The 23,230-nt window shown below is 46.4% G+C and overlaps 1 protein-coding gene across 1 annotated transcript in view; it reads right to left on the minus strand.

Annotated features, from left to right (window-relative positions):
* Nucleotides 1–4,495: 4,495 nt before the first annotated feature.
* Nucleotides 4,496–23,230, minus strand: part of VSX2 (visual system homeobox 2) — a 43,541-nt gene continuing 24,806 nt past the window's right edge. The window contains exons 4-5 of the mRNA XM_030562720.1: nucleotides 6,358–6,538; nucleotides 4,496–4,824 (exon numbers count right to left, since the gene is read on the minus strand). Coding sequence (XP_030418580.1) covers nucleotides 4,496–4,824; nucleotides 6,358–6,538 — 510 coding nt within the window. The remainder of the gene's footprint in view (nucleotides 4,825–6,357; nucleotides 6,539–23,230) is intronic.

The raw sequence follows: 23,230 nt of genomic DNA on the forward strand, positions 1-23,230 counted from the left end.
CTCTGCATCACTTTCTTTTCACACCAAGACAGGGCCAGGGCTAGTGCATTGGATACACAGGGTTACCCAGTTTTTCTTTATTGCCATTTAATGGAAAGTCTTTAAGTCTTTCTGATAGTTTGAGGAAGCCTGTTTCTCACACCCTTGGAGTTTGGACACAGGAATAAAAATGTCTCTATTTCAAGCTCTTCTCTGCCTAGCTGTTCCTCTCTTCATTTGTGTCTCCAGTCACAGAGCTTCTCTCTCTTGCTTGTGGGCGCTGATTCTGTATTTGGTAAGAGTCTGTGGAAGTTTGGCACATTTCGCTGTGGTTGGGTATCAGCTAATGTGGGTTTTTTTAAAAATCAGTTAGTTCCAGTGACATATATTAGGTAATAAAGCTTTCAGTCCCTCTTCTCCTCATGGCCAGGGCTTTCCTACAGCCTGATGAAATTTAGAGCACATTTAAGGCTACTCTTGGTTGCACTGAGGGACTGGCTTGGTGTCCAGACTTGGGGAGTTTGAAGACTCCTTTGCATCACCTCCTCCTGAGGTGCAGTGTCTGTTCTCTAGCCCCACTGGTGGCTTTATATCTGAGTAGTACCCTGGAACAGCTGGGGCAAGTGATTGCGCCAGTAGAACTCATAGGTCACTGAAGTGTGTGGCTGAAAAGAGTTGGCTGATGCAAAAACCCAAACTTGCAATTTCCATTTTAGTTCAGTAATACTTTGTTGGCCTGACAAGTTTGGCCTGTGATGCCAACATGTGAGACAGATCCCTCTGCACGTGCTCTCGCTCTCTCGCCTTTCTCAGTTGAAAGCCTCTGTTTGCATGTGGTTGTCTTTTACCCTACACCTAACTTAGTAAATGGATTTAATGGTGTCAGATGTCCCCCTGCTCCACAACCCCAATAGCAACTGAAGGTTTTGTATCAATGGATGGTTCAGTCCTGGATGCCAGAGTGAGTCAAAAGTGTCACCAATCTCTTTTATAAAAGAGGAGACAATGCACAGTGTGTATTTTTTACATTGGTGAATGAGCAATGAAGGATAATTAAGATATGGCCAGTGGTTTTCCCAGGGAGGAAGGACACTGCCTTGACTCTATGGATATATTGTAGTGGCCAGTTACCATACCTTTTTATTGAGAATGCTGCAGAACAGGACTTGTGGTTCCTTGTGCAGTTGTGAAGCCTCATCTAAACCAGACTGTCGCTATCGCTACACGATACTTGATATGTTTGCTACTTTGGCAATGCTCCTATAGCTTGCGGTATCAATACAATCCTATTAAATTGAATGGCATTTGTACCAAGTGTGCTGTGTACACTTAAGTGAAGTGTGGACAAGTGTGACGTGTGCATGCAAGTCATGGATGTGCACAAAGTGTAAACATGGCATTGTGTTGGTACATAAAGTGTGTTCATGTCTGCAGGGTATATGTCAGGTGCATGGGTTTGCAAAGCAAAACTGTGCCTGGGTAAGTATGAGTGTGTAAGTACAGGTGTGTGCAAAATGTGTGGGTGTGTGCAATCTGTGTCTGTGAGGTGTGACCATGTGTGTATGCAAAGTGTAAATGCTTGTGAGACCGAAGTGGCTGAAGTGGGATGCATATGAGGTGTGAGAAGTGACATCCTGTGTGTGGGGCCTGTGTGTACACTCAGGGTATTGGAAGTAGCGCTAAGTAAATCTTGAAATATGGAGCCTTAGAACATACACCACTAGCCCCCTGCCCAGGAGGCCCCCAAGCTTCCATACTTCCTACATGATGCCCAGGAAATAACTGCCTTACATTTTGGCCTTTGAGAGTAAGCTGGTCTGTGGCATTTGGGGAGCAAATTGTAAATGTGGCTCCTGAGCACCTCTCTCACTGCAATATGCTGCAGGGGTGACCATAGCCAATGCCATGTCACTCTTATTTGGGGCTGCTTGAAATGTGCTAGTCTCTTGGGTGGTAGGGGGGAGCAGCTCCCTCTCTACGCATTTCAGAACTGAGAATTCATTGGGCCACATTTGGCACCCTATTGGAAATAGTGGGTTGTGAACAGAAGTTGAACATTTTTAGGTTCCATTGGCACAAAGCAAATTCTTTGGGCTGCTCCATGTTTTTATTTTATTCCGTTGGTTGTCTTAAGAGCCCGAGGAAACAACTTTCACACAGATGTTGGGGGCAACATTTATTCCTCCCTTATTTGTGCATGCACACACACACAATCTCTCTCTCTCTCTCTCTCTCTCTCTCTCTGCCGTCCATCCAGGCCCCCTTACTCCAAAAGACAATGATTCCTCCAATTTTGTTGCTATCTTTAGTTTAGTTTTATTCTTGTTTATATCTTTACAGAAAATGGCACATAACTCACAGGTTCTGAATGACTAGAAGTTGTTACAGTTCCATACCTCAAACACCTCAATACCAAATTCTTTTCTCACTGTATGTACAATATTTACACACCATGGGCTACAGTCTAACACGTAAAACAAATTGGGGACAAAGACAAACAGAGGCTGCATGGAAGGGAAGGATCAACCTTTGACAGAATAAAAACAGTAGCTCTGGGGAAAAGCAGCACACAGCTGAAAGCAGGACAGCAAGGGCAGGTGTAAGTCACTGTCCTAGAGCCTTCATGGAGGGTGGCTCATCACCAGGATAGGCAGGGAATGTTATCTTGGAGCTATTATGTCTGGCTAGTGGGCTTTGTTGGTTGTTAGTGACAGGGCCTGTGTGTATTCATGTTGGGGTCTGTGTGTGAGGCATATGTACACCTCGGAGCATTTATGAGCATGCTTGCATATCCATGGATGCAGCTGGAGCTCCCTTTGAAACTCAGAGACAGAGTTGGTGGAGTATAACTCAATAAATACCTAATTTGGCAAAAGTTGTTGTTAGACATAGAACCATTTATTCAGCGAATATTTTCCCCCAATATTTGACCCACTCCACACAGAGATTCAGCAAAGCCTGCAGGCCTCTCGCTCTCTTGGGATGCCCTGCTGTTCTGGGGGCTGTAGCCAAGTCTCTGAGAATGAGCCTTGTGGAAACAGGCTGGAACCAGAGCATGCTTGCAGCGAGGACTCTGTTGTTAAGCCATATGATTTAACTCAGCAGTTTATGCTGGGGAGCGGAATGTGCTGACCAAACATTTCTAGGGAGCAGTTTGAGGCAGCCTAGATTACAGCTAAAATGATATAGTGCATGGACTGCAGGAGAGAGATCACTTGATCATTACCTGTTAGGTTCATTCCCTCTGGGGCACCTGGCATTGGCCACTGTCGATAGATAAGATACTGGGTTGGCTGGACCTTTGGTCTGACCCAGTACGGCCAGTCTTATGTAGCACGGTGCAGCGTCGGGGTGAAGCCTGGGGAGGGTGGAGCCGAGTGCCAGGTATCGATGAGGGGAGGAGCCAGGTCTCAGTTACCTGTAAAAGGTGAAGTTGGGAGCAACACTTGGGTACCCGTGAGATCCTGGATACCTGTTAGGCATGATGTCAGGTGCAGTATGTGTTCAGGGTGGCTGAGGGCAGGAACCTGGTACCTGAGTGGGTTATGAGTCTTCGGCAAGTCTACAGGGGGAAGACAGGTGTAGGACTTGGGATACCCCCAAAGGGAAGGGGTGGGTATTGGGTACCTGAGGTTGTAGGGATCAGCTCCTGGAAGTTAAGCCTGCTCTTCCCCATCCCCTTGGCTTCTTACCGGAAAACTGAGACCAAAATCAGCTGCCCAGCACACCACCCTCCCTGTCTCAGAGTGCCCTTCGGACACCCCACCACTCAGTCAGGAAAGACACACATGGAATATACAAACCACCATTTAAATAGACTCACTGTTTTACGCAAACACTTCCATGGATTTGTCCCGCAGTGCTTTAAGTCGGACAAAGAGTAAAATGGTCCCTGTGAGGGCAGTGGGGCAGCCCCACCCACATCAGGTCCTTGGGTGCCGATGGCCAGATGCCATAAACACACTGGGGAGGAGCACATTCTGAGGGAGATGGAGTTCATGCTGCTCTGGGCAGGTGGGAATGCAGCAGAGGATAAACTCGCTCTCAGGGTTGGGGTGGGGGAGACTGGACCAGGGGAAGAGAGTCACTCTGACATGGGAACGGGTGGGACAGAGATACGCTCTGAGGTTGGGTATGTTGGACCAGGACAGGAGAGACCCAAAGCTGGTTCTCAGGCTGATACAGAGGGACCCAGAGCCTCAGTTAGCCCCAGCCTCCTATCAGAAGAAGATGGTGATAATTCCTGATCCCTCAGAAAGAAGGGGGCAGTGTGGTAGGAATAGTCTCAAGGTCAGGGAGAGTGGAGGGGCAGGAATGCTCCTGAGGGGAAGTCTCTGGACACACCTGACAGTCAGAACTTGGCCTGAGCCTGTGACTTCCTGAAATGCACAGAGACCATGTGGGGCCTCACTCTCTGTGCAGGGGCTGTCGGAGGGGCCCTGTCAGTCTGAGAGGAGGCTGCAGCCCCCCAGAGGAGACAATCTTTTGAGAGCTGGTTTCCATCATGTCTTTCCATCTAGATCTGCTTCTCCTCCTCTTGTGATGAGTTTGATTTCTCCATTTGTCTCTCATTCTCTGCCGCTGCCTCTTCCTCTTTCTCTGGCTTCCTGGCTGGGGTGGGGGGGTCTCCAGGGACAGTCCCCAGGACTTTGGTGCTATGCTCCTGAGCTTTGGCCCTGAGGGCAGCAATGCTGTTCTCTCTCAGTTCCTCCTGGGAAATGGTGGTTTTGGGATCCGGGCCCCTCTCTTCCTTGTTGCTCTTGTCGAGCTTGGGCAGGGCCTGGCGTTCCACCTCCGGCTTCCTTCCCACCTCAGCTGCTGCCTCCAGAGACTTTTTGTGCATCCCTAAAAAGAATTGTTGGTATTCGGGTTTAGAAAAGCGCCTGGGCATGGGAAAGCCATCTTGAACTGAAAACAGCAAAGATAAAGAGAGGCCAGAATTAAGGAAAAGCAGAAACCCTTGCTTCAAACAGCAGTCACACAGAGAGCCCATTGCTTTGGGCCCTGCATGAGGGAGAATTCAGGCCAGTTCTCTTCTAGAGACAGGCCAGCACTGATGGGGAGCCCAGGACAGACCAGAGATGGGGAGCTTGTGCCAACTCTGTGCCCTGAACAGGCCAAACATAAGGGAGGAACCTGGCCTATAGCAACAAGCATGGAACTTGGCCAGAACTGAGATAGGCCACACCTAAGGGAGAGGAGGGCGATAGGAGGGAACAGATCCCTGTGCTCAAGGGCCAGTCCTGAGACATGGACAAATGTGCCGAATATGATGCCACTTCAGGAGGCACAGTCTAAACATCATGAAGAGCTAGGGATTTCCTGCCTCAAAGGTTAGGGGTGTGGCTGCAGGACTGCGGCATGAGGAAGCAAACAGAATGGGCTCCCTGGCGCTAACGAACAGTGAAGGTGCCCAACTAGCAATGACAAGATAACTGGTAGGGGGGCACCCTTGTACAACACCCTGTTACTGGAGCCAGGTAGCAGGAGGGGAATCTGGCTATTCTTTCACCCACAGGGCTGAGGAGAGGTGTCCCTTTGCCTGTTCTCCTCCCTCTTGCACAGCCTACCCCTCCACCTCTCTTGCTCCTGAATTCACACAGACAGAAGGACAGGGCAGTGCATTTCTAAGAGGCCAGAAATGAACCTTTTGGCAGAATGAGCCTGAGAGATCAGAAAACAGGAAGCAAAGAGCAGGAATGTGAAAGGGAATCTGCTACTTCCACATCCACACAGCCCCACACACACCAGAAGAAGGCAGGCAGGAATTAGACTGCCTTCAGCTGCAGGGAACTACGGGAGGATACCAGTCCCTCCCTTCCTCCCAAAAAGAGGACTCAAGAGGTCACTTGGTTCATCACAGGCACAAAGAAGTCCCGTCCCCCCCAGCAAAGGATCACACAGGGGACCCCTCAAGGGCTGCAGGAGTCAAACCCAGACAACTTCTTGCCAGATAGCAGGGAACCCAGCCTGCTATGGCTTTTGAGTACAGCGGATGTTGACACCCATGCCACAGGAACCTGGGTCAATGGGATGGTACCCCCACCCCATGCCACAGGAGCCTGGGATCAGGGATGATAGTCCCCCACTCCATGAGTCTGTACCCGAGGACTGATAGCCTACCCCACCCCTGGGCCAAGGGGCTGATACCCTTGCCCCTCAAGTCAGGACCCAGGGCTGGCAGCCTGACCCCATGCCCTAGGGGTCATTCCCTAATATAAAAGGCAGTGTCCTTGTGCTCAGGGCTATGGGGAAAGTGTGAGTGCAGGATAATTTCCTCCCTTGCTCAACATTTCCAATGTTACTCTAAGTTTCCCAAGTTCAGCATGTCACTCCCTGGAATACTGGCTGTGCCCAGGTAGGGTGCTGGTCTCTTACCCAGGAGCCAAGGGGCGCAGGACTCCATGATGCCATCCTTGGCGGATTTGAGGATAGACTCTGGCAGCGGGATTGAGTGACGTACCATTGCACCATACAGTCCATATTCTGCCATTACGCTGCTCCGGCCCCAGCACTTCTCCCGCTTCCGCCACTTGGCCCGCCGATTCTGGAACCAAACCTGCAAAGAGCAGAGCAGTTTACTGAGGCCCGGTGAATTGTCGCTGCCCCCTAAGTTAGCCTGGGATTCTGTGTGCGCGCAGGAACATGTGCTTGTGGATATCTGTGTGAGGGCATATGTCCCCCTCAGGAATCACGAGCCAAAACAAGAGAGACTTAGTACAAATGTTGGGAGAGACTTTAGTCACCTTTATTCCTGACAAAAGCACAGCCTGACTTGAATCCTGCTGAATGGATATGGCACAGTGCAGGCCAGAAATGGGCAAGCTTCCACCTGCTGCTCTGCTGATGTCCCTCAGGTCCCCTTGCTATGTCAATGGTGGGACTCTCTACACACAGTTCTGCCAATATCCCTCTGTCTCATGGGAGAGGATGGGGAGTGTCCTTCTACGGGCCATGGAGATGTCTCAGGAGCAGCTCCGCCTCTCCCCTGAGTGGCTGTGCACATCTCCTGCAGGGGCCACCATGTCTACATGGGGGGGGGGAGGGGCAATACATTGCCTCTACTGGAGCAGCTGTTGCTCTCCTCCCCTCACGTGCCCCTCCAGTAGACTGTGTCTTTTCCCTACCCTTGCAGGAACCAAGCTTCACTGTGAGTCCCATCCCTTGCTGCAGGATGTAATTAATTTCTCATTGCAGTGTCTCTCGCTAGTGGCTTTTGGCTCGGGTGCCTGGGATTTTCTCTTTCATTATTTACTGAGTGGCTGAGCCGCAGAGAGAGGCTCTGTGCAGCAGTGTCTGTGGGGAGGGCTGGCCCAGGGTGGTGTGTGCTGAGGGGGGTTGTGGGGTGGGGAAGGCAATCGCCACAGCTTGCCCTGAATTCCCCATTTGAAAAGCCCCTCATCTTCTCAGAAAATTGGCAGAATAATCTCCTGGCTGTGACCCAGGGGGCAGCGAGCAGAGACTCGGGTGGCACCAAGGGGGGGGCGGGGGAACTCACAGAAATCTATTAGTGTTCTCGCTCCGATTTCCATTCCTCTTGTCTCGCTCTCCCCCTACCCTCCCCTCATTCCCTCCCTTCCCGTAGTGGAGAGGCATCAGCTTTAGATGAAAAATTGCTTGAGGTCTATTCAGAAGGCGGCAAAGGAAGAGTCAGCCCCAGGGGCAGCCCGGGCCTGATTGAAAAATAAGTTAATTTCAGTTTGAATCGATGGGCCTCAGGCACTGAAATATCACGGGAAATTAAAGCAGCTGTTCCCCAGGGAACCGCGCCATTGACCCGCGCTAATTAATGCCATGGAGTTACCATTCGCCTCTCTGTGAGGCAGCCCCTCCTTCCCTGAGGACACCCCAACCACCTCCTCATTTAACTAATTAGACTCACGGAAAATTGGGTGTTAATTTGTTTAGGAATTTTTTTTTCTTTCCAGGGAAGTACATGGCAGAGTGGAAATGAATGGCGGGGTCTCGCTGGCAGATGGATGCTCGGGGTCACTCCGCAATCTTCTCCAACTTGATTGCTTGATTAGGTCGTTAGCACATTAAAAAAAAAAATTGCTTGCCGTCTGGCGCTGGCCTGATGAGTGGGATGAGGCGGGAATCGCCTGGGTAATTTATCTTTTTATACTGCAAAGAATTTGATTTCAATCTGGAGATATATGGAGGCACCTTTGACACCTGTTTAACGTTACAGAGCTGACAACTTAACCCTCTGATGCCTCCACTACCATGAGCCAGAGGGGAGAAGTGATCACTGCTCCAGCTGGGGGCCCAATGCTGGGAAGTGGGTTCCCCAAGGGCTGGGCTGGGGAGAGAAATTATGGAATGAACTCCGGACGCTCCCCTCCGGCAGCGAGGGAGCACTTAGAGGGGGTTGGATTGTAGGTGGGGGCTGTGGGGATACAGCTGACAGGTTTGTTTCCCTGGCACAGCAGAAAGTCAGCACGCTTGCTGATTTGAAATGGATAAGTCTGAGCAGACCCTACAATGGCTGTGGGGAGCAACCCAGGTTATGGCGAGAGTGTGGTGCCAGCTTCTCCCAGCAGGGAGCTCTGTGGGGGGAAAGAGGCGAGTGCACCCGTGTGGGGAAGCTCCCAACTACTCCACTCCCAGGCTTTCCTCAGAAGGAGGCGCTGTTGGGTACAGAATAGGGCACCAGCAGTTACTTCTGTACCCTGGGGCGGGGAAGCAGGGGTGCCAGCTTCCAGGGGGTGCTGCACCATTGTGCTGCTCTGCTGGGGCATTTTTTGGCAGGGTGAGGGACCTGTCTTGAAAATCACCAAAAAATGTGTAACAATTTAACTCTTCCCCACCCTTTTCTCTTTCTTGTACATACCCCCTTCTTTCCTTCCCCAACCTCTGGTTTTTATCACCCTTCACTTTCTTTTTCCCCTCAGTACTTCATTTCCCTCCCCCACACTTCCTGCTGCTCCTCCCGTGGGACACACAGGGTACGTCTACACTACAGGATACATTCGAATTAGCTTAACCCAATTTTATAAAACAGATATTATAAAGTTGATTGTGTGCGTCCACACTAGGCACATTAATTCGGTGGTGTGCGTCCGTGGTCCGGGGCTAGTGTCGATTTCTGGAGCGGTGCACTGTGGGTAGCTACTGTAAAATAATGAGGCCAATAATGTCTATTTGCATCCACACTAACCCTAAATCGATATAGTAATATCGATTTTAGCGTTACTCTCGTTTTGTAGGAGTACAGAAATCGATTTAAAGAGCCTTTTAAATCGATATAAAGAGCAGTGTAATGTGGACGAGTGCAGCGTTAAATCGATTTAACGCTGTTAAAATCGGTTTAACAGCGTAGTGTGGACCAGGCCACAGTCTTGTGAACTTCTCTCATTCACATCTGTATCAAATGCACACCATTACTCTCACCCCTCTATCATGCCACTCCTTTCCCCAGCTTGTTCATAACTAATGTCCACTAGGTGGCTCCATGCATTGACACTCTACATACTTGTTATCTTTTTCACAGCAGAGGCCAGGAAGCAAATGTAGAAACAACAGCAACAGATTGCCAGGTGGCAAACAATTTTCCATCGGCTGATGCTATGTCAGTGAGATCAACATGTTTCATGAGAACTGTCAATTCGGTCAAAACTTCTGATGAAAAATTATCAAAGTGCTTAAGAGCAATAAGATCAAAGCACCTCATTTTGGCTTTGTTTGGACTATTATATATTATAATTTATAAATATAAAAGTCATGTTATATCATAAATGATATTAAAAGTCAAAATGATACATTTGAAACAAAGCACTTTGATGAGGTTGTTTTTACATTTTTCTGAGATTCTTTTTTTTAACTGGAAACTTCAATTTTTTGTTTTGAGTTGGGATGAAAATAAATTTTGGAATGCCAGAGTATCTTGTAGAATGGAAATTCTGAGGTTTGATCAGCTCTAGTATTGACCCAAGGAGCCAGATTCTGCTCTCACTTACACTCATAAATCCGGCATGAACTCCAGTGAGACCAATGGAGTTTAAAATGGGGGTTAATGAGATCAGACTCAAGCTCAGCATCACTGCCACAATTAATGCCTTAGACCTCAACACACACAGAATCACAGAAATGTAGGGCTGGAAGGGACCTTGAGAGGTCATCAAGTCCATTCCCCTACACTCAGGCAGGATCAAGTAAACCTAGCCCATCCCTGACAGGTGTTTGTCCAACCTGTTCTTAAAAACCTCCGGTGATAAGGATTCCAAAGCCTCCCGCAGAAGCCTATTCCAGAACTTAACTATCCTTATTGTTAGAAAGACTTTCCTAATATCTAACCTAAATCTCTCTTGCTGCAGATTAAGTCCATTGCTTCTTATTGTATCTTCAGTGGAAAAGGAGAAAAACTGATCACTGTCCTCTTTATAACAGCCCTTAGCATATTTGCAGAATGATATCAGTTCCTCTCTCAGACTTCTTTTCTCAAGACTCAACATGCTCAGGTTTTTTTAATCTTTCCTCTTAGGTCAGGTTTTCTAAACATGTTATCTTTTTGTTGCTCTCCTCTGGACACTGTCCAATTTGTTCACATCTTTCCTAAAGCGTGGCACCCAGAATAGGGCACAGCACTTCTGCTGAGGCCTTACCAGTGCTGAGTAGAGTAGGATAATTACCTCCTATGCCTTACATACAACATGCCTGTTAATGCATCCCAGAATGATATTACACTTTTTCACAACTGCATCATATTGTTGATTCATATTCAATTTGTGATCCACTATAATGCCACATGATCCTTGTCAGAACTACACCTCTATCCCGATATAACATGACCCGATATAACAAGAATTTAGCTATAACACGGTAAAGCAGCGCTCCAGGGGGGCGGGGTTGCGCGCTCCGGCAGATCAAATCAAGTTTGATATAACCTATAATGCATAAGATTATTTTGGGTCCCGAGGACAGCATTATATCGAGGTAGAGGTGTATTATCACCTAGCCAGTTATTTCCCAATTTGTATATGTTCATTTGATTTTCCCTTGCTAAATATAGTACACTTGTCTTTACTGAATTTCATCTTGTTTATTTCAGACCAATTCTCTAATTTGTCAAGACTATTTTGAATTCTAATCCTGTCCTCCAAAGTGCTTGCAACCCCTCCCAGCTTGGTGTCATCCACAAATTTTATAAGCACACTCTCCACTCCATTATCCAAGTCATTAATGTAAATATTGAATAGTACCAGATGCAGGACAGACCCCTGTGGGACCCCCCCCAGTCGATACCCCCTTCTAATTTGATAGTGAACCATTGATAACTACTCTTTGAGTACGGTCTTTCAACCAATTGTGCACCTACATCAGTAATTTCATCTAGACCACATTTCTGTAGTTTGCTTATGAAAATGTCATGTGGAACTGTGTCAAAAAGCCTTACTAAATCAAGCTATATCATATCTACTGCTTCCCTCCATTCCTCTAGGCCAGTAACTTTGTCAAAGAAATAAATTATATTGGTTTGGCATGATTTGTTTTTAACAAATACATGGTAGTTATTCCTTGTAACCCTATTATCACATAAGTGCTCACAAATTGATTGTTTAATAATTTGTTCCAGTATCTTTCCAGGTATCAAAGTTAGGCTGACTGGTTTATTATTCTCTGGGTCCTCTTTGTTCCCCTTTTTAAAGATAGGTACTATGTCTGCCCTTGTTCAGTCCTCTTGGACCTCACCTGTCCTCCAGAAGTTCTCAAAGATAATTGCTAATGGTTCTGAGATTGCTTCAGCTAGGTCCTTAAATTACCCCAGGATGAATTTCATCAGGCCCTGCCAATGTGAATACATCTAACTTATCTAAATAGTCTTTAACCTGTTATTTCCCTGTTTTGGCTTTCATTCCTTCCCCCTTGTTATTAATGTTAATTGTGTTGAATATCTGCTCATTATTTTGGTCACCTTTTTAGTGAAGACTGGAGCAAAATAAGCATTAAATATCTCAGCCTTCTTGATCTCATTAGTTGTTAGCTCTTCCTCCCGTCTAAGTAGAGGACCTTCATTTTCCTTCATCCTTCCATCCTACTTTGTCAGACCAATGGTCTATCTATCCCAGTATCCTGTCTTCTGATGATGGCCAGGGTCAGATACTTCAGGGAGAATTAACAGAAGAGGACAATTTATCAAGTGATCCATCCCCTGGTGACCAGTCCCAGTTTCTGGCAGTTTGATGTTTAAAGACACCCTGAATTTGGGGTTCATCCCTGACCATCATAGCCATTGATGGATCAATCCTCCATGAACTTATCTAATTCTTTTTTGAACACGGTTATACGTCTGGCCTTCACTACTTTTGGCAATGAGTTCCATAGGTTGACCATGCATTGTGTGAAGACGTATTTTGTGTTGTTTTTTTTAATTTCCTGTTGCATATTAATTTCATTGGGTGACTGCAAGTTATTGTGGTATGAGAAGGAGTAAATAACACTTCTTTATTTAATTTCTCCACACCAGACATGATTTTATAGACTTCTATCATATCTCCTCTTAGTAATCTAATCTCTCCTAATATGGAAGCTGTTCCATGCCCCTAATCATTTTTGTTGCCCTTTCCTGAACCTTTTCCAATTCCATTTTTTTTTTAGATGGAGCGACCACATCTGCATGCAGTAATCAAGATGTGGGCGATCCTCAATTTATTTAGTGTCATTATGATATTTTGTTTTATTATCTATCCCTTTCCTAATGGTTCCTAACATTCTGTTAGCATTTTTGACTGCCACTGCACAGAGCCGATATTTTTAGACAAACTATTCATAATGACTCCAAAGTCTCTCTCTTGAGTGATAACAGCTAATTTAGAGCCCATCATGTATGTATAGTTGGGATTATGTTTTCAGCGTGCATTACTTTGCATTTATCAACATTGAATTTCATCTGCCAATTCTAATGTAATTAAAGAACCTCTTCTTATTGCCTTTTATTTGCCTTGCTAGGTATAACTCATTTTGTGCTTTAGCCTTTCAGATTTTCTCCCTACATGCTTGTGCTATTCTTTTGTACTCCCCCTTAGCAATTAACCCATATGCTACCCTTGTTGTAGGATTCCTTTTTGTTTTTCAGGTCATTAACGAGCTCCTTCTGGATCCATGTTGTCCTTTTGCTATCCTTCCTATCTTTCCTTTGCTTCAGGATAGTCTGCAGTTGCACCTTTAATATTATCTCCTTCAGAAACTGCCAGCTCTCCTGAACTCCATTATCCCTTAGATTTTCTTCCCATGGGATGTTACCTACCAATTCTCTAACACCGTGGAAGTCACTATGGCTGTGAGCCTTAGCAGATCACATCCAGTCCATCATTGTCAGACAGGGCAGACTTATTCCCTACAGTTTATTCGCAGGGCTTTGTCTAGATTTAAAAAGCCCAAGCCTCGGGACGTCTCTTGGGAGATGATTCCACGGCCTAACAGATCTCGTTCTTGGGAACAGTTTCATGACATCCAGCCTACGTTTTCCTTTGCTCACTTTCTCAGTTGACTCAGGGCCAAGGGAAGCCCTTTCTTTAAGACAGTGTGAACCATTTCTATTTTCTCTGCTTTATTAATACCTCACTTTTGGTAAGTCTGTGGAATTGGCTGTTATGCAAGTATCTCTCTTTAGCCGCCACCACAATGTATGAACGTGGAGCCACTTATTGTAGACAGGCGTTTTGTCTCCACTTTCCCTTTCCCTGGAGAAAATGGCTTCACCTTTACTCTTTGATCTCCTTGCAGCTTCGGTTCTTCTATGGCTCCTTGATCAGAGTAGTCTTTGCTTTGGGATGGTGCTGATATTTTTGTTCTCCAGCTTTTTCCATAAGCTGCATTAGCAGTAATTTGTTGGCCACTGGGAGTAGTATCCAGGTTAAATCAAGACATTAGCTGCTGCATAGGTCTGCTCTTGGTGCCTCCCCTCATGGCAGGCTTTGCATGTATATACCATACACCTTGCTTTCACCTAATAAAAGCTTGTCCTTAGCTTGGTTTTCCCATTATACTGACTGGGATAGGGCAAGGAGCTTACATATTTGCACTCCCAAACTTCCCAAGTAATGGCTTTGTGAAGCGTGAGCCATTAGCAATGGCCACAACATTAGAAACGCACAGGTGACTAACCTGCTCACTGCAACACTCCACAGTCATAGCAGAGGCTGTGTCTCTGGGAGGTTCAAGCTCCGTGAAGTCAAAGTGATAGTTAACTGCTCTGAAACACTCAAGCTATTTGTCCATGCTAGCTTTGCTCCAAGGTCTGAGGGAACATCATGTGGCATAAGTGGCTCCTTCATGTTGTTATACAAAACATTACACATCGCAGTCTCTCACAGCACCTGCTGTCCGAGTTCCTGCCTGACCAGAGTAACATCTCTGGCTTTGCCAAGACATCTTCTCTGTGCCTTGGTGACCAGCATGAATTCTTGACAACACCCCCATTCTCATAACTTCGGCTAGAACTATTCTGGGTCCTTTGTAGGAAACTTCATTTTGCATCCTGATTTCCTCCCAATACACCAGGTATTCCATAATGCTGTCAGGATCCCTGTCTTTTATATCTGATCTTCCAGCTTGCAGCATGGCTTTCCGTGCTTGTAGTATTTCATCTCATTTTCCATCTTCAGCTAGGTAATGATCTGAGGTACAGAGGCATGCACCACAGAGAAAAGAAGAGTAGAGTCCTCCCTGAAAGACCTGATGTTTTTTACATTTTACAGATAGTTTGCTGATGGGCATATTCAAAATGCAGAGCGTTAATTTCTCAAGATTTTGTTTCTGTTTGCTGAAGGATGTCTGATTTTTTGCAAGACTCTCAATTTGGTGGTTCCCTCTTGAACCAATGCAAAGTATCTTGAGACACTGCTACTCCTGAGAAAAGTTTGCAATGTATACTTCAGATCCCTTTTTATTTCATTTGAGCACATTCTTTGTGCTCAGCCCTGTAGAGACAACAGAAAATATGGAGCCTGCCCCAAGAAGCCCATAATCAAAACTGCTCAACACAATATAGTAAATAGGAGCAATTTTGTTGTTGTTGCTTTTACCTTTTAGGATCTGGATGAGAAAAGGGAGGTTGTTCAGCATTTGAGGAGAGAGAGGAGTACCAAGTATTTGGAGCAGCAGGGGAGAAGGTGCAAAGAGGGAAGTGGGAGGATACAATGGTTAAGGCAAGGAGAGACTCTTGGATGGAGCACAAACAGCAAGTGGGAAGAGGAGGGAGAGATGAGAGCACAGATGTAAATGGGTGGAGTCATGAGGGGTTTGAAAGTAAAGATGAAAAGCTTGGAAAGCAAGAGGAGGTCAGTGAAGGGGCTTGAATAAGGCAGCACATGTCTGTAGACCCCTATCTCTGTACTTCTAGAGGATTCAGGGGCAAATTGCAGGGAAAGATGTTACCCTGAGGCTTAGAGTCCGAATCAGCACTGATCACAGCTTGCCATGCAGATCAAATCCTCGGGATGCAAGCGCTGTAGCCTGGCACTGCTTTTTAATCGGTGCCTATGGCAGCTTCCTAGAGGAGAGAGACTTTGACCTTCAGGCTGTCTTTCCTGTGGCAGGGTTGAACCTAGTTCTGGCTCACTTCAATCACTCTGAATTGTTACATCCTCGTTGACATCTTAGTGTCTACGTGCTGATTGCTGCATGACAATTGCTTTCACTTGCTCCGAGGCTTATTATGCTGCGACTGCCACTCCCAGGCAGTGTCCTTGTCTGACAGTTGATGGAGTGGCTTATACACATCGTACAGGTGGAAAAAAGGCATTAAACCTCGTACTGCCTGCACACTGGCTAGCTTAGGCATAGCCAGAATTGCATACATCTTCTCTGGATCTGGACACATCCCCTCAGCAATGAGCAGATGGCAAATGCAGGAAACTCCTTTTGTCTCCTGGCTCTCTGTAGTATGTTGCTGTGGTCAGTTACTGCTTTTTCCACTGTCTCACCACAGCCACATACCAGAACACCTTCTGCAATAGCCACTGCTTGATGCTGTTGCTGCTGGTACTCCTCTGGAGCATCTGAAATACCAAACAGCGCCTGGTGCCTTTGATATTGCCCCACTGGGAACCAAGGTATTAGAGAAATGTGGGTGTTGAAGCTGACCCACCACAAACTTCTCAATACCCTTTTCCTGAGGAGGGGAAGGTAGAGACAGGGCAGTAGTTGGCAAGATATTTGTCACCCAATACAAATTTCTTGAGTAAGGTCTTGACACTTAGGGGCCAGTGGGAGTTGTCCCTCCCCAAGCAAGGCATAATTGGTCTCCATTAGCTCCACATCCAGTCTTTCATTAATCGGATGGGGAAGGGGTCCATGTCATATGAGACAGAATGGTCCTCTCATTGTCTAGTGCCTTCAGAACCTACACCTATGTGACAGGCTCAAGCTGCCTCAGGAGTCCAACCACCCCCATGCACTCTGAGCCCATTTCCACAGATCTGGTGGAAATGACACAAATTCACTCTTTTCTGCAGGACAACAGCTTTGCACAGCAGGACATGTTAGATTCTGAAGTCAGGTGAAGACAGCTCAGCCTCAGTGTTTAATCTAAAGTCATCTGCCCCGCTGTTGACGAACCAACACTGTCATGTAAGGCTGCCCTTTGCAGGTAAACAGCTGATATCTGGAGCTGTGAATCCCAGCCAGACACTAGCTGGGTTAAGAGGCAGCAACACAAGCATAAGTACAGCACATTGGCTAGATCACTTTCTGTGCAGTACCGGTGAGACAAGAAGATGGTCACTGCATAGTGTGCTCTGTGTGTGCATGCACAGACTTCCTGAGTGACCTTGGGCAAGTCACATGGCGTACATCAGCACTTCAAGCTTGAGGTTTAAATTCCAGCTCAAGGAAACATACCTGCATTAGCTCTCATTGAGCTAGCGTGCTAAAAATAGAATTGTAGCCATGGCTATGTGAGAAGCAGGAGGAGTTAACAGTCCTGAGTTTGTACCTGTCCAAGACACTACGTGCGTACTCAGCTGGCTAACCACTCCCACTACTTGTGGTTCTATTTTTATCACACCAGTGCAATCACAGCCTGTGTGGGTATGTCTTCTCAAGCTGGAATTTACACCTCCAGAGCAAAGTGTAAACATACCTCCAGTCTCTCTGTGCATCAGTTCCCCATCTGTATAATGGGAATAATAGCACTTTCCTACCTCCCAGTGATGTTGTGAGGATAAATATATTAAAGATTGTAAGACGCTCAGATTCTACAGTGATGGGGGCCATATAAGTATGATAGATAGACAGACAGACGTGTTCCCTCTGGTGGCTAGAGCCACAGAGCAGATAAGGGATCTGCCATTGCTACCAACTAAGGGAGCTCATCTTTATGACAAGTAGCAGAGGCCTGTGTTTTTTAGAGGTCAACTACTCTGCTCCTCAGGTGTGTGAGAGAGTTATCTAGTTGCTGTGCCTGGAGCACTAGGATTATTACATTTGGAAACCTGCCATCATTATGTAATAAGCAAATACTGAGAGGTCACATGGCATCCTCAACAAAGAGAGATGTGAACATCATCTGGATCACTGTAATTTGCTTTAGACAGCAGAACAGCATGGGTTCTCTGAACCCGCTGCTGATCCCTTTCCGCTGCTGGAGCACAGGACACAAGAAGCCGATGCATCCTAGAACAGAATAAGCTCAACACATCAAACTGATACCACATATCTCGTAGATATCACAATCTGTGAACCACAATATCACCTCTTGGAACATTACACACACACACCTCTCCCTATGCCTGTGATGCCTTATCACCAAATCTGACAGCACTATGAAATCTTGGAAAATGTGACTGTTCAGAAACTATTTCACTGGCAATGGGGTGACCACTGCCCCAGAACAGCAAAATCTCAGCTATGATACACTGAAGCAATTTTAAGTGTAAGGGCTTGACAAAGTTTTTCTTGTCTGTTTCCTTCTATTAACCACAATTGATATGACTAATTCTTCTTCTTATTATTATTGATGATGATGATATTATGAGTAAATTGTATCAGATTCTTTCATTTTGCAAAGGGAGATGAGACAGAATGTACTCTAGTCATTTGCATTAATCATATTAGTTTGTTTACTCTATGAACTCCTGAAGCAATGCCTGCTAAAGAGAGATTTCCTTCATCTTAGTTTTGTGGTTGGGAATCAGAATTAGCAAACAGAAATTTTAAAAATGTCTAGTTTCTAATGCTGTCCATGTGCTCAAACAGAATACAGGATAGTACAACATGGTTTTTTTAGGGGGGAGTGGGGACAATATGCAAGCATAGCTCCCCTCTAATCCGTGCGAGATGGATAGAACATTTTTTGCCTTTTTAATTAAAGTTTCATACTACATATGCAGGCATTGTTCTTCCCTGGATCTTCAGGCTTGAAGCTGATTAATTTACTTACTGTTTCTGTGATAGAGCGGCTTACAAACATCAAATATTGCCCAGCACCTTTGATATCATATTTCAGTAAACTTTATTGAGCATGGAATGCTATTCTAACAAACAAGTGCATCCTGAAATGTCCACTAGATGGCCACAGGCAAATATGTACGCCTATAGACAGACAGACAAACCAACAAACTCTCTCTCTCTCAGCACATATTTTGCATAGTCACTAGGATGTAGGTGTACATCGCTGTTTGAGAGTCTGAGATTGAGGCAATGAATACCTGGCATTAAGAAGCTCTTCTCTAGCTCTTCCCACCACTGATTCATAGTCAATTTCCCCTTGTCCTGCAGATAAACAAACGTGCAGCCATTTTACCACAAATTTCTTCAGGTCTGATATTACCTGTGTCTCAAACATCCTGCTGCTTTCTCTGGTACCAGACCTGGTCCCTTGTGTTATCCCACAGAATAACAACTCATAAAAAGGGGGGGGTCTCCGACTGAGAAAATAGCAGGAAATAATAAACCTCACCTGATGGCCAGGAGACCATGGCCAAGGAGCCAGTGAGCTTTGCTGGGTGTTTTTTTTCCCCTTGACCCTCTTTCTTGGGTGATTTTATCTGCTCCCATAGTCTCATCTGTCATCTCTATGCTGATGATTCCCTGATCTACTTCAATCCCTAACATCTCCCTGTCTAATCTGGCATCTCTGACTGGCACGTCTCTGAAATGTCCTGCAACCATCTCAAACTAAACAAGGCAAAGCTGAATTTCTCATACCTCTTCCCAAGCTCTCACCTTGCTTCACATTATCTAGCACATTGAGAACACCAGTGTCAGTCAGTCATCCAGACTGTCAACCTCTAATTTCTGATGCTCCCTTCTCTCTCCATATCCAGCTCTTGACAATCCTGGCACTTTCTCCTTTATGTCATCTCTAAAACCCCGCCCTGTCTCTCAGTTCCAACCACTAAAACCTATATCAACATGCTGGCCTTCTCTTCCAACCACCTCCTCTCCATCCACTTCCCCTCCAGTCTGTGAAACACTGCTCCTAAAATCATCTTCCCCTTCTGCAGCTGTGAACATGCCACTCCCCTACCTCTTCACTCTTCCTTGAGAGAAGGCTTCCTCTTGCCTTGAGTATCACATTGGAGCATCTTGTCCCCACCTCCAAAGCCTTGAACAATCCTGCCCCTGTCAGCATCTCATCCTTCACTCCACTCCTCCTTCCCTTCCTCCTGAGGACAACACACCTTCCTTTGTATCCTTCTCCTGACATCCTCCTTCCACTCTTGATTTTGTCTTTTCTTCCACAACCCTCCCCCTTATGCTTCCCTCAGCTTGGGCACCAATTAGTTAGCTTCCCTCTCCTGATTCAAAACCCTTCTGAAAACACGTCTTCCCCCCAGTGCTTTCAGTGATAATCCACTGAAATGAAATGCCACTGCAGCAATATTGATCCCTCTGCCTTTGCATCAAATGTGTCCCACTACATCGCCTGGGTCCGATTTAAGCTGCAAACAAACCCCTTGAGGCAGAGACGCTCTCTCCCTCTCTTTGCACATCACCAAGCACATTGTTGATGCTCAATAAATCAATTAATTATAGCAACAGTGCAAGTCTTGACTGGATCTTGATAACTCCCTAGCGAGTCTTGATTGCCAGCCGGGGTGCAATCGTAGACTTGGCTCAGATACTACTCTCAGATAGGTACTGGGCCCTCCTCCTATGTGCCCAGGAGTGGAAGACCTGGCCTAGCTTGGAAACTTCCAGGCTGCTCAAGGAGGCTGCAGCATGTTTATAAACCAAGAAGCTGTTTATTGCTGTTTATTCAAATGTAATGTCAAGATTATTGGCACTATTTATGGTGACATCACTTTCTATGGAGGGTGTAAAAGGGCTATGAAGTTAAACGAGCACAGTAAAGGTGGCACACGGCCTGCATGGCTGATCACAGAAGTCATGACTAGCATTGTCCCTGCTGCTTGCCTAAGCACAGCACAAAGGAGCTTTGCACTGACACCAGGATCCCACCACGCTGGAGGACAAAGGCCTGTCCTTCCACGTTCAGCAATTTATAACTACCTCTGCCTCTGGACTCACATCCACACCTCTTGAGGGGGAGGGTAAATCTATGTGCCACTTAAAACATGCAATTGTCTGGCCTTCATTTGAGAAGCTGTCACTTGCTGCTAGTGATCTTACCAACTACTGACTTGTCTGAAATCTCTCCCTCCAAAGTTACCTCCCTGACAAGGTTGCTGCAAGCTAACTACACTAGTTCCTCTTCTCCGATAACACCTTGGACCCTTCCAGGCTGATTTCAGACTGGCACGTGGCATGGAAACACTGCTGCTGTCACTGATGGACTGTGGACAAGCTAATGTAATATTAAGATTTATGGACATGCTAACATTGCTAGATCTGGTAGCATCTTTCATCACTTCCATCATGTGATGCTACTGACCCACCTATGGGAGTTGAGAAGTGGTAGCAGGCATCATGTTCAGCTGGCTTCACTCCTTCCTCTTGAATAGATCCCTGCAGCTAATGATGGGCACTATTCCACAACACTGAGGGCTCTCTCCTGTGACACTCCACTAAGCTCATCCCTGTTCATCACCTATGGTAGGTTGCAGGGGAGATTGGGAGACACTGTGGGCTACAATACCATCACTATAGCGACACCACCCCACTCTTGCTGTCCTCGTGAAGCACACAGACATACTATCACACTAATGCCCCAGTGTCTGAGAGAGTTAGGAATGGGGATAGGAAACAGCTGGCTCAAGATCAATCCTGGAAAACTGGGGCGCTACTGGTAGAGGGAAGAGTTGTAGCCATGGCTGTGCCCTCAGCAGAATGAGTCTGTCTTCTCAGCCTTAAGGTGGATTCCCTGCTGCTCTCAGGAGCCCAGACAGAAGGTGGAGCCAGAACTGCTTATGTTCCAACTTAGCCAAGAGACAGTGCCCTTACCTCTTGAATGTGGACTTGACCACAGTGATCCATACTTCGGTCACCTCCAGGATGAACTAGTGACATTGCTCGTTTGATACATGTTTTGTGGGTAACCCACAAGAGCGTATCACACCAACACTCCACACTCTGCTGATTTCCTATCCAGTCCTGGTTTGGTATCTAGGCTTTGGATATGTTCTTTAAAGCACTAAGTGGGCCTGGGTCTGGCTACCTGATACACCCTGTCTCACTATGCAGGGGAGCCACGCTCCATGGGGATGCTAAGGCAGGCGGAGCTCAGTTTCAAATTCATGGAGGGTAATTAGGAGAGCCCTGGGCTGTGGACTTCACCATGGTTGGAGATCAGGCTGAGCAAGAATGTTGCCATTTTTAGGGCTTCATTATTGTTACTGATTGTTTTTACAGCACCCCAAAGCATGTTGGGAACTTTACAAAACAAGTGAGACCCAGGCCCTGCCCTGAAGGGCTTAGACAGGACACAAATGAGACACAAACAAAAAAAGGGATTAGAGAGGGAGTCCAGGGTTCACCTTGCCCAGAGAACACATGTTAAAGTGCAGCATTGGGTTTCAAATGTGCAAGATACAACACTGTAGATAACACATTTCAAACATACACACGAATCCTAATCTAGACAAGTCCAAAGATCCATTTTACAATAACACAAAGGATGACACTTCACCGGGTTTTGCCCAGTCTTGTCCAGCATGTGTCAAACTGACCTGAGGGGCCACTAGAAACAAGTGAAGTATGAGGGCTGAGCAGCATCTCCTGAAGGCCAGTGGAATAATCTAGTTGCATCCGATGTGCCTGAAGAGCTAAGGCAAGCCCTGTTGGAGTCTATCCACAGTCAGATACTTTTCTGTTGCTTCCATATTGTGTGGGTTCTCTCCACAAACATATGGCCCAACTCTACCTGTCAACTTATCAGAAATCGTAAGATAAGCAGTCAGCTCAGCATTTAGATGAGAGGAGGCCTCCAAAGAAGAGACATAGGAAGTAGTATGGGTTGTGCTGTAGCACTGCTCTCCTCTCTGGCTCTGTACCAACCCAAATGCCCCAGTGTGGTGTGCTTCAGGGAGTGGTGCAACTCAGCAGGGGGTGCTTTCCCTCCTGAGTCAATGCTGACCCCCATGCCCCTGCATTGGACTAGGAAGAAATGTGCTATGATAGGTGCACACTTTCAGAGGAGATCTAAAACCATTGTGGTATCAGGCTACACCAAAGGCTCACTCATTAAATCTCCCACGGCACTTTTTGTAACATAGGGAGCTACAACCTTGGGGGCCAGACTGAGCCCGTGAATATCTGCACTGACTTCTAGGCCTTTTGTTTTCAGCTGTCATGTCCTACTCCAGAGAGTGAATAGTCCCTAAACACAATGCACACTGAAGAATGTAAATACTTTGGTATTCTTCAGGATCACAGACACTGTGGCAGCAAGAGGGTAATGTCAGAGAGAGAGAGAGTGTACATGTACAACAGCCAGTGTGCCCAAATCTCAACACCTGTTTACTGAGACTAGGCTATGAATACTCAATAGGAGATTACAAGACACTGATGCTGCTAACCAGCTCCCCCTCTTCTGCTCTCTCCAAGATTAATCTCCATTGGATGGAAACCTCCAGAGAGGGAAGCAGGGGGAGGGGAAGAGCGAGAGATCTCCAGAGGCTCATCTATGTTTAAATATTGCCCAGTGAAATATTGGAGGAGAGGGGGAGGGGAAGCGCACACACAGCACCATGCTGGGGGCTACACTACAAAGGAGTGAATATCACACAGTCTGTGAAACCTCCAGTTAGCGCACCAGCAATTAGCAGGTGAGTTGATCCCAGGGTTCTGGTGCTAGCCAGAGAGCCAGGTTCAGTTCCCTGCTCTATCACAGATTTCCTGTGCAACC

Source organism: Gopherus evgoodei, chromosome 4 (genome assembly GCF_007399415.2).
Source record: "Gopherus evgoodei ecotype Sinaloan lineage chromosome 4, rGopEvg1_v1.p, whole genome shotgun sequence".
Lineage (NCBI taxonomy): Eukaryota > Metazoa > Chordata > Testudines > Testudinidae > Gopherus > Gopherus evgoodei.